At 31.6% G+C, this 12600-nt stretch overlaps 1 protein-coding gene across 1 annotated transcript in view; it reads right to left on the bottom strand.

The window, feature by feature from the left end:
- The window catches only part of LOC123011558, a 43834-nt gene that overhangs the window by 13616 nt on the left and 17618 nt on the right, over positions 1–12600 (bottom strand). Inside the window, 1 exon segment of the mRNA XM_044409058.1 lies at positions 7263–7372. Within this exon segment, the coding sequence (XP_044264993.1) occupies positions 7263–7372 (110 nt within the window).

Raw genomic sequence — 12600 nt, 5'->3', positions numbered from 1 at the left:
TTTCTTCCAAATGTAAACAACTTCAAGAAACAATACTGCTTAATTTTTGAAAAAAAATTCTAAAATTTTTTTTGATTTTTTTGAATTTGCAAAAATTTCAAGAAACAATACTGATTAATTTTTGAAAAAAAAATCAAAAATATTTTTTTCGAGATTTTTTTTCAAGTTTAACTAATGCAAAATTGTAAAAGAAGGCTGAAAAAAAATGTTTTTCTCATTTTGACAAAGATCAGACGATATTCGGAAACAATATGTAGAATTTGTAAAACTTTGAACAATTGGTCTGAGAATATGGTGTGATGGATCAATTTAAAAGTTTACATTAATCTCCCCATCAATATTTGTAAATATGTGGTAGATTTACTAAAACAATGCAACAAGTTACTTTTTTCTATTTCTTTCAAATCAGTGTTTTAGAGTAAAACAAATGTTTTTGAAAAAATCATTAGAGGATCTTCTAAGACATTTCTTTAATTTTTGGGAACTACTCTTACATTCTCTGTGCGATTATTGGTTGCTCAAATATCGATGATTAAAGACAAAAGGATCCTTTTTCATTAAAAGTCATATATCTCAACAACAAAATGACGTAAGAGAATATAAAAAAGCATATTACAGCTGAAAACAAAAAAAAATACAATTTTGTTTCTCGGGCTGTTTCCTGTGCTTGCGTGATAACTGTAGCACAAAAATAATTTTTGTCAAAAGATCTCAAAACTAAAAACTTAAAGCCTTAGAATGTTTTTTTAAAAATCTAGATAAGATCATTTTTGGATGAGATACAGCCTTTCAAAAATCACCACAAAATTTTGGAAATATTTTTGTTCCTTTAATTGTTTTGAGTAGTGTATTAAAGTGATTGGGAATTGATTTATAGTTAATTGTCCCCATTTGTGAAAATAATAAGTTGGTAGTTGTGGCTAGAACAATGGCAGTTGGAACTGTAGTAAAATAATAAAATAAATCCCGCCTAGCGAAAATCTACTTATTTTAGACCCAATTAAAGAGATATCTCAGTCGCAATAATTTCCTCCAAGTTGGCGAATTTAAATATTTATTTATCATAAAACTTGGAAAATTAGCATTTAGAAGAGATTTTCATTCGGGCTAATTCCCATCTAAGCCGAAACGTATTTGCAAAATCAATTTTCTAGTTTCTTGACAATATTACTTAGCAATTTGATCGTTGTAAAAAAGCACACAACGAAAAAAGCTCTTCATCGTTAATGAAACTTCTTAATTCGTCTCAGTTTAAAACTTTCCATCGTAATAATACTTTAAAATTCAAATGCGGAGCCGATCCGACATAAAAATATATAAGCGGAAGTGGTGTCTTTTCGGAGCTCTTGATCTCTTGTAGACCGGAAGTGATGGGCTGGCGAGCATGGATAATACCCAAATTTTGGTGGGGAATCCAAATTTGACTTATTATTGGCTGGATTATTCGAAGCTACATGATTAGAAGCGCATAATTAGTGGGGCGGACTGCCTCGACCATGGATGGCTTATTATAGGCAACCATTTTTCCCACACAAAACACGTCTAATCTTTACGAAATCGACACCGCACGCTCTGTTTGGTATTTATGGCGCGCATCTTGTCTACGAAATATGTGAAAAACAGCTGCTGCAGACGCTGCTTTATGGGATTTTAATCCGCGACGATTTACCACTGAATTTTCGAAATAACGCAACTATAGAATGTCGGCTATTTGGACAAGGGACGAGAAACGCAAATTCTTGACATTTTTCGCTCTTACACAAAGTTTACTTTGGCTGATTAAAAACACCTAAGAAAGAGTTTAAAATGTGGCGACATGTGGGCCGTGTTGAGTGTCACTGTTTTTCGTGTCAAATTGCACTAGAATTGGCAATGGAGACTGTAAACATAAAGTCTGTTCTTATTTAAATGGAAATTACCAAGTCAAAATTTTGGTGAAAAAATTGGTAGCTGTTTGTATCTATATCCACAAATTTTGTTTACTCTTTGTTTTTGTCAGTAGAAATTTTGTTAAAAAAATATGGTTCAAATGCAGAATAGATAAAATTACAAGAGTTGGTACAGCTGATTACTTTTAAACACCTGAACGAATTTAAAGATCAGTTGTCGAAATTTTTAATCACGGGTCTCTTAAACTGTGAAACAAATTTAATTTTTAATTTTTATCCATTTTATGGTCTGCAAGACAAATTGTAAACTGATTTTACTCAAAAACGGTAAGTCTTATCGAAAAAACGCAAGAGACCTCTTTTTTGTGAAAAACAATAAAATTTAGAATTTTGTGACTGAAAGAGGGAAAAACCAACCGTAAAAATAGATGCGGTACTTTTTACCCTAAACCCGGCAGTGTAGAACGCCCCTGAGTAAAAATTTCGACATTTTATCTTTAAATTCATTTGGGTGTATAAAGGTTATCAGTTGTACCAAATTTTGTAATTTTATCCACGATGGTTTCTGAAATATTGGAAAAAATCAATTAAAAGATGCACTCTTTTTAGGGGATGTGGCTCCCTTATGTAAAATTTTTCGATTTATGTTTATAGTTTATATATTTTTTCTCTTACAATTGAATATTCTATCACCTGGTTAAATTTGTAACAATAAAAATGGAACACCCTGTATACAGAAAAAAGTTATTTAGCAAAAGATACAAGTAGGTATTATGATGATTAGCAGTAAATTTTATATAATTTATTAAAGCGAGCTCAAAGTTGATGCATTTTATAAATTCTTCTGCAGCTTTAGTTTCAAAATTGTTACTTTTTCAACTCGTTTCTCAAAAACGATGCACAAGACACTAATTTAATTGCGTTCTTTCCGAGGTTCTTTCACATTCATGTTTATTTTGTATTCTTGTCAATTTTTTGTTAAAAAATAAGAATGTTTAGCAACCTGCATTACAAATTGCGTCTACATTTTAACTGGCCCTTTTTCTAACTTCCTGCTTGCAAACTATTCGTTTCCAAATTTCTAAAAACTGTTAGCGGTACCGAATTTGTTTCTTTTTAGGTGTTTCGTCTCTAAATTTTCTTAGACGATTTTTTGTGTTGACGTTTAATGACATTGTTTTCAAATTTATTCAAAAAACCGGAACTGCCAACTTCCTTTAATAAAATTACCATGAATGGTGCCCACGTTAAGACTGGTTGGCATTTCCATTTAAAAAAACAGACTTTACTAAATATGTGGGATAGTTTTACCACCGCCACCGGTTCAAGTTATTAAAGATTTATGTACTACAGAGAAAACTGAATGGAAATTTTAATGAGCAATCCAGGGAGGTATAAAACATTGACGTAAGACCAATAAAGCGCAGGTGGATTGTGATAACGTTATTAAAGGCATTTCCCCATAATCAATTTCAAAGAATTTATGTTCGATAAGTTGACTAATCTATTTTATATTTTTTCCCACGAATATTTGTCATATTTTTAAACTCAATGCAAATAGGAGTATGATATAATTTAAACAAAGTCTACATAAAAGTAAAACTGATAAAAACAAATAATTATGTGTGTTTTATTGTTTTTCATCGACATTATTCAAATGACGCCCCTGTTCAAGCCAGGTGACATTTTTGTAATTAGTCTGAATAATAGTTTCTTGAAACATCGATTAGTGTGCAGGTTTATAAGTAGACAAAATTCTTGAGAAACCCTGATTACATCCGTTAAAATAATTAGATCAAGATAGCCCGCTAACATGTGCTTGTTAATCGTCCAAACTTCCAAGTTATTTTCGTTTGAATTTTAATAAATCAATTTACAAAATAAATTTTTCTTCCCGTGGAAGGGTAAACAGACAGCGACATCCGCTCACCTCGACACAGAACACTACTTCCTTCATATCAGTTTACTTTGCATCTTCCCAGAGTTAAAAGCCCTCGTTTAGAAAAAAATTATCCATCAATTATCTATTTTGTGTCCGCTTGAATATCAAATTGAATGAGAGAGAGTTTGAACCCTTCTAATTATTAGCGCCCGAGTTTTTGTCTTCATAGTCGCAGCACTCAAGTTTCATTCAGGTCGTTGAATGGACGTGGAAAAGTGTCTTTTATCTTCGCCCAGGTAGCAAAGTGCGATCACATCGTGCGATGTGTAATAATTAATCAGCAGAGACGCGACTCATTATCGCGGGGTATCCATTACGGCCTCCAGGAAGTCATTAGATGAGGCAAGGCTAATGGCGCCCTGGCTTTATCACGCGTTTTCGATGCAGCTTTTTGGGATTTTGTGTCACAAAATCGGGCTGCTCTACTTAGCGATTTGACGAAAACCAAACGCCGCGGTTATCTTAAGTGTGGCACTTGAGTGAGTCCGAAGCCGTCAAAGACCACCTTAACGTCGATTCAAGACGATAGTTTATCGCATTCCGGCACTTCTAAATACCCTAAATGGATTTTTACGAGCTTTAGTGATCCGCACCACAAGACGGTTTAAGGTTTTAATTTAGCAAATAATAACATCACATCCATTTGAGCGACACAGTGGTCACTCTTCTGTAAACAATAACGAAAATTCGATATAATTTTCAAGAGGAAATCGCTACTGCCATTCGAGATAATTTCCACAAGGTTGGCCACATTGTTAGCTGGCACGTCGTTATTTTTGCGAAATGAAACACGACTTTCCAGTATTGTATTCCAAAAACGATTAAAAAATCCACACTTTATTGTCTACGGCTCTGTCGACATTAATTATCACTTCACACATGTATACGATTTTTGACGATTATCTAAATATATTATAAATTGCCTCGCTGTTTGTTGAGCTTGGGGCTAATGAAATTCATTAGTTTTTGTTTGAGTCTCGCACCATTTATCATACGAGAAAAATTTATCTCCAGACGTAGAAACTTAGTTATTTTAAACTAGATAATATCCAAAACGTTTAACCCCACTGACAAAAAATAAAAACGACGAAACACTATGAATTTATGAGGACCAGATTTACTAAAAACTTTGCATTGTTCTTACTAGAGCCATTAAAAGAAAAAGAATTTGATTTATATCAAGTTACATCGTTACACATATTTTAAAATCCCCCAAGACAGTGTTTTCTTGTTTTTAGAATAGTATTCCACGGGTCCAGACCAAAGTATTGCATTTGTTTTCGGATTTACAAAAATAGCAACTGATTAATGAAACCTAATATTCATATTGCTTTTATTGTGACACCACATTGTTTTATTTTACTTGAAAATGAACGTTTAAAAATATTAAACCCTTTATAAGAGCAATGCCAAAAGTTTTCAAATCAGTTTCTGCCAAGTATAGATTTTTTTTCAGAAAACTAGCAAAAATAATACCTACATATTTAGATCAGATTGATAATAAGTTATCCGTATAATTTGAACAATCATTTGTTATTTAATTCGTGTCAACTTGTACTTCCTGTTCGGTCCAAAATACAAATTTAATTTCACATATAAAACATTATTTCAAGGTTTTGAAAAAGTATAAAAAAACTCGTAACGTCAAAGTCCAAAATACCCAAAATCGTAACAAGTCAAGTTAATAAAGAAATGTGCAATTGAGTCGTATACTTATTCTCTTTACTGTTGAAGCTGTTGAAGTTGTATCTCAGATTATATAGGTTGCGCCAAAACTCGCGCCCCAGAAAAAAATTTCAAGTAAGATACCAGGAACATGAAAAGAATGTTTTAAAAATTCTATCTGTCAAAAAATTTTGACAATTATTTTTTGACATTTGACATTTTTTGAGGTCTATTTAATGATACTTATGATCTTGTATATGTTTTTTTTTACTAAAATTGCAAAAATTTTGACAATAAAAGCCACAAATACTCGTAACATTGAACAGAGTTACAATTTAGGATACAGTTCCTTTATTTCCTCTTTTAATAGCCTACATCAAAACAACTTGGAAAAATATTTTTCCAACAGAAATAAATATAGTCAAAGTGCAAAATTTAAATTCTCATAACATCGAAATATTTATAGATCATTAATTTCCTCCGTCGCTCATATGTAACTTTTCCACTTGTACGTAATTTGCTTTTACCACTCTTGTTATGTAAAATTCTATTACTCATTATACCAATACTTTAGGACTTTGTTCAAATATATATTTTTTCATTCAAAGATAAAAAGGCAAGAGACTAGTTAAAAAAAACTCTTCTATTCTTTACGAAGAATTTTGCATGCATATTAATCGACCTAACTCATCTTTTTCATTCAAAATTTTCAAAGTTTATTCGTAAAAGAAAAAAAAAATATCAATTATTATGTAGGTATTAGTTTTTTTTAAGAAATTTCTACAATTGAAAAGATCAGAAGCAAAAGGGTCTGAGTACTAAAGAGCAAAAGAAGATACATACAAAAAAATTTGACATTTATTTTTTGATATTTGACATTTTTTCATATCTATTTAAAGACACTGATGATATTGTATATGTTTTTTTATAATTATTTTGTAAAAGTAAAAAAATTTTGCCAGTAAAAGCCACAATTAACATTAAAGAGAGTTACAATTTAGGATATCTTCTCCTCTTCCAAAATCCTGTAGCAAAAAAACTTGGAAAATTATTTTTCCAACAGAAGTAAATAGAGTCAAAGTGCAAAATGTAAACTCTCATAACTTCTAATTTTTTTATAGATGGAATTTTTTAACATTTTTTTTCATGTTCCTGGTATCTTACCTTACATGGCATTTTTCTCTGGGGCGCGAGTTCTGGCGCACCCTGTATTTTAATTTAAACATTTTGTTATTCCATAAGAAATCTCCATAAGAGGTCTTTAAAACTAAAATGTTCAAAATTTCTTATCTTAGTCACCAAACCAAAGCACTAGTTTCAATTTCTGCATTAAACAGACTTTTTTTTCAAAAATAACAAAACCAAATTTTTCCCCTGTTTTTCAATCGAAAAAGCTCCTAAATAATAAAATTAGTAGTCTGGGTTGAGATTATCTCTTGACTGAGATGTAAAATAAGTGCGATTCGTTTAGTCCGGGTTAATTTTAATCCATTTGCAACATTCATTGTTCTCTCTCAACATTCTTGGGGATTAAAAATTCGGGCCAGATTTATTTTGGACGGGTTGCGTGCTTCCCACGAGTATTTCTCCGTTTCTCTTGCATTGTTTCCAAGTTTCAGCTTTGCCCCCAATGCGCATTTCGCTTATCTAACTGCAATTGGGGTTAGTGACGGACTGCATGAAATTTATGTGCGAGAGTTTTCCCCCGAAAATAACAACTCTCTTATAAATTACATGTTGAAAAATTGTGTTTTTTTTATACTCACTTCCACACGAGGATAATGGCGATGATAACGAACAGACCAAGAGCGGAACACAGCACAATCACAGCCGATGTCTGGAGAGATGGACTACTGCGATAGCTTGCGTCGATCAGCTGAAAAAATAAACACCATTACCATGTGGATTCCATAAATATCGGTTCGGTTTAACAACTATCATCACAAATAAAATTTTTCATTTGACGGTTTAAAAGCGTGTTGCTCTAATTGTAAAATGAAAGCATCTTCTTTAATCAAAACTAAGAAAACGCTGACTAAATATTGTGAAGGGTGTTTTCTTATGCAGATGACTCGGATTAATAAAAATACCATGACTGGGCAAGTTCTAAATGACCTATAACGGGATGTGGCGATCAATCCCGACCGAAATAGGCACTCCTGAGGCATCAAATTTGTATAGTTTGAAGCCATCCGGTGTTAGCAATTCCGGTGCTAAATCCTTGCCATAATTCAAGTGTCAGAAGTTTAAATCTGCTATAATTAAATGTAAATGATATAAATAAAAAGAACAAGAGAAAACAAGCAATGCATATAATCGCCGATCATAAATAATTGTAATTTGTAACTGTCGGTGTACGTCGAATAGGGGGTTATCTTTTGATAAGGTTGGTAATTAGAATCAAATCGAGCTGTAACAGATAGTCTGTTCGTGATTTGTGGATTATTTGATAACAAAATGAAACGTAATTAATTTCGCTATGATTTAGGAGCTGAAACAGCGTTGTTGCCTACTAATGAGAAAGTCTAACGCAGATGCATTCACTATTAAATAGGAAAAGTTTAGTGATATCTTCGACGTTTCGTCGCAATAAATCAAAAAGAAAAACAATTAACGATGATGATCCTAAATTGGACCAAGTTTCGACTCACGTCCGCAACAAATAATAAATCATAAAGTTTCCTGCTGAAACATATGAATTACATTAGATACGGGAATTGGCAATAGGTCAACAAGTCCTGAGTTGCCCGGAAGCTGATTTGAAATGCTAGAAAAATGGATTTTAGCTCATCTCGTGACAAACATTAATTCAGAAATTGAATTCTCCAAAAACACACTTAACATTCTAAAAATTAGAAAAGCGGTACCAGGTGAAACCAAAAGTTTTTTGCTTAAAGTAGTTATTTTTTAGGAAACCTAATTGATAAAGTACTATAAGATGTGTTTCTTTTATCAATAATAAAATTGTTCAAAGTTCTAAAAAAAAATTATTTATACTCACTATAAAACCATTTTTTTCATAAAGGTTATGATTTAAGGATTACAACTATCTATTTTATATTTAACTTAAAAAAATACGTAAATTGCAATTTTGACAATAAAAATCGCATAACTCAAACACAAAACAAAATTTCGTTCTCAAAACACGATCACATTTTTTTTTATATTACTGTAATTTATATTAATTATTATTTTGTAGACATATGATTAAAAAAAACGCTTGGTTATTTCTACTTTGTATTCACCCTGTATATGTATCTACATATTACTTGGATGGCAGGTAATAAGAAGAATTGTAGTCAATAGTAAATTCCGATTTGGAAAAAGGCTAATTTTTTAAATTAAATATAACAAAATATGTATAAGAAAATTATTTAATGGTATTTCCTCAATTTTAAATTATTTTTTTAGAGAAACAAATGATGTTTTCATCAAATTATTAAAAAAGCGTTAAAATTGTTAAATTATGGGTTCTAAGAATTTAATATTCATATGAAAAATTTGTATATTCCTATAATATACTAATTTTACTATCTACTAAAAATATTTTCAAAATGTCGGTACTCCTGGTTTTACCGAAAATGGATACTAACTTCGTTATTTTAAAGAAAAAACTGTGTCCTTTATTACATTTTTGGTATATTGTTTTTTTAAAGAACTTTTATCTGCAAACGTCACAAAAGTGACCACTTTTATGAATAAATGACACAGGTAAAAGTTTTACTTTTCAGACATAGAGTAAAAACACTGTTTTTACGTCTAGGCGTTTTCACTTTTACTTGACACTTACTTTGACATTTACCACTGTTGTCTCTTTCTTGTCCCTTTCGCTTTTTCAGCATTTTCTGGAGAGGTACAAGGTAGATTATCAGCATTCGACATTTTGCACTATAAACAACACCAGTTATTCACCAGTTAAATCAATCCACACTTGTGAAATCTCAACACAAATTCCGAAACTGACGCGTGACGTTTGTTATGATTATATTGCAAAGCGTCCTGATTATTGAGGTGATTTACTTGATTATTGATGTGTTGCTCTTTTCGTTCCATCTGAATCGTTTACAGATAAAATAGTATATGTTATTTGGAGTAAAAGTGAGTTTATGTGGCTCAGCTGAATCCATTTGCCTCACTCCGTTCGGCAAAATGAACGTTCAGCTTCGCCACATAAACAATCACTTTTACTCCTAATAACATAATCTACTATTATTTAAATTCTCTAAACATACTTATAAAACTTATGTCGCTTTCAAATTGTTTAAACTTTATTGTAAAATTTTAGAATTGCATCTTCCTTTTAAAAAATCCATAACTCTTTTATTTTTAAATTTTAAATATGTATCGTGAAATAAAATTTGGCCATTTGAAAGACATAGGTTAGATCTTTCCCTAAGGTAGACCTCATAAAAATTGGTTTTTAAGTACTATGGCTTATGTAGGGCCCAAAATACAAAAACAATAAGAAATTTTTTTATAAACAATATTATTACCAAAACTTAGACCTTCAGTAATTTTCAATAATATTAAACAGTTATTTGATTTTTTATTAACAATCAAAGATTCATTGCAATTTTTCTCAAAACTGTAATTTTTGAGTTACTATGGTTTTCGTTGAGAGAGTCGATATGACAGTTCACGCTGGAAAGTAGTTATATTTACTTATCAGTTTTCGGGTTGGGAGGGAAGTGACCTCTTCCCAACCTGAACCTGATATTTCATATCAATTGTTAAATGAAGTTGAAATGTCATACTTTTCAATTTTTCATATGCAAAGTAATTTGATTTTTAATTTATGATTGTGAATAAAGTAAATTAATAAACCAAAACAAAATTATACCAGTGAGAAACAATAGAAACAGAAATTACAGAAAAATTGAAACGAACACTGTGTTACGTTTATTTTTCTTATTTCGATTTTATGCAATCTGCGGAATGCAGAGTCCTTGCGTAATGTTTGCTTAGGTTATCTGGATGACATTTGCAAGGTAACGTAAATAAGAGAAACAGTGAGCAGTTGTGTATTATATCTAGTTTGCTAAAAACGTAATGAAATATGGATGGTGTTTTGAAATTCGCGTATGAAAGACAGTTAATTAAAATTTGTTAGAATAAATGTAAAAGCTTGAACCTAGCTGCAAAGCCCATTTTGATAAAGGCTAGCTTTCGTTTACTTATTGGCGAATACAAAGAGGATCGTGCCAAGCTTTTAGCAGATATTACGTAAATCAGCTCGCTTTAATTAAAAATATCCCACACGAGAGAAAAACCTGCTTTTCACTCAGCTCAGACACTTGTCCGCTATCTTCAAAGGCTTAAAATTTCATTTCGGTTCCGGTTCCTGTGTTTATTTAGTCGGCTTGCACGAGACAATAAAACGATTTTTTCGCTTGCGTTGAGTTTTAATTAGGAACCGTAAAAGAAAATGGCCAATCTTGATGGCCGGAGAAGTCATGTGTGACCCAGAATGGCCGGTTCCGGCAGTTCGAGCGCAACAAAGAGCTCGTAACCCGATCAAGACTCACCAGCTCATCTTCCGAGAGATCTACTCGACCATGCACAAATCCCAGCGAACTTTGCTGAAAGGGAAACTTTTCAAGTGCTCAACGGATCGACAACTTATAGACGAGACTTGATTGAATTTGAATCACCGACGACTAACACACTCAATTTATCGTTTTATAAAATGACACCTTTATGGACAAACTTTCAAAGAATAAGAATAAAAAACAACCAACTGCAACTAATTACCGACAGGCATGCTTTAAGAGACTACAGGAGATATTAAACGCCGTCTGTTCATGACAGAATTGTTTTATCACAACGAAAATACACACCGAAATTTCGCGAAAAGAGTCTTAACGAGCCCGGAAAACACAACGATTCAGTTTACTTTTTACATAAAACCAGAATGTGTTAAATACATCAGCGGGAGGCAAATTGACCCAAAAGAGAACAAACGATTTCACAATTTCCCAGTAGCACCCAAAACAAGACTTTTTTTTAATAATGCATGTTCGGTTCATTTGCAGGATTTTTAAACGTTTTACATTTAATTCTGCCATATTTGCATATACAGTGGAACTCCTCTATAACTTTACTCTATGTAAAATTCTCCCTCAATAGCGAGTATTTTTCTGGAATTGAGGAGGATATAACAAAACTTTTATAATAATAATCAAGCGGCTTTATTGAATTGTACGTACAAATATACAACTCGGGAGGCGAAGTCTATAGCAACTGCTATCATAAACAAAACAAAAAAAAAAGAAAAATAAAAAATTGCATTACAGTTTAACTAAAATTAAGAAAAACTACTCAAGAAGAAATAACTGGAATTAAAACAATAATAAAATAACAAAAAGCAAAAGTAAAAAACTAAAAGTTCAAAAAATGAATTTTTATCTTTTTGCGAAAATTATTTACTGAAAGTTTTTCTTTAAACAAATGAGAAGAATTATATAACTTTATAGTATTGTAAGAGATCTTTTAAATATTGTTTTTTTAAACTTTGGTAATCACAGGTCAGCAATATTACGAACAGAAACTTGATGACAACTTTTTCTTGAATGAAATATTTGTGGTGAAGCAGTAATAAACATTTTATATATCGGGTGTTTCAAAAATGTGTGGCATAATTTTAACCACGAATACCCCTCTACAAATGAGAATAGAGAGCACAATATTTACTGACCTAGCTCAAAAAAATAGAAAAATTACAGCTTTCCAAAAACCGGTATGGAAAATGATTTTTTGGAAATATTTTTGTTATCGTTTATCCGATTATTATGAAACTTTGCATGTTAAGGGACAAAAAGACACTCTTTGATATGGTGTAAACGGGAGTCTTGTAAAAGCTAGAGATTTCCGGTGACAATGGGACCCTTCCAGTTTTTGGGTCATAACTCCTTTTTTCAGCCTATTAACAGATATTTCTGATGCCAAAAATCAAAAGTCCGATCATTTTTTCATAAAAAAGTACTCTTGTTAATATCGCTAAAATGTACCGTTCTCAAGTTATTTTGGTTTAAACAAAACTCTACACCGCGCTGCAAAATCAAAAAGTATGAATTTTGAGCGTATCATTACCTTGGAAACAATCCA

Source organism: Tribolium madens, unplaced genomic scaffold (assembly GCF_015345945.1).
Source record: "Tribolium madens isolate multiple individuals breed KSU strain unplaced genomic scaffold, Tmad_KSU_1.1 Scaffold_91;HRSCAF=231;Tcas5.2_LG7, whole genome shotgun sequence".
Taxonomy (NCBI): Eukaryota; Metazoa; Arthropoda; class Insecta; order Coleoptera; family Tenebrionidae; genus Tribolium; species Tribolium madens.
Note: the sequence above shows the minus strand (reverse complement) of the source record. Positions and strands in the feature narration are given on the sequence as shown.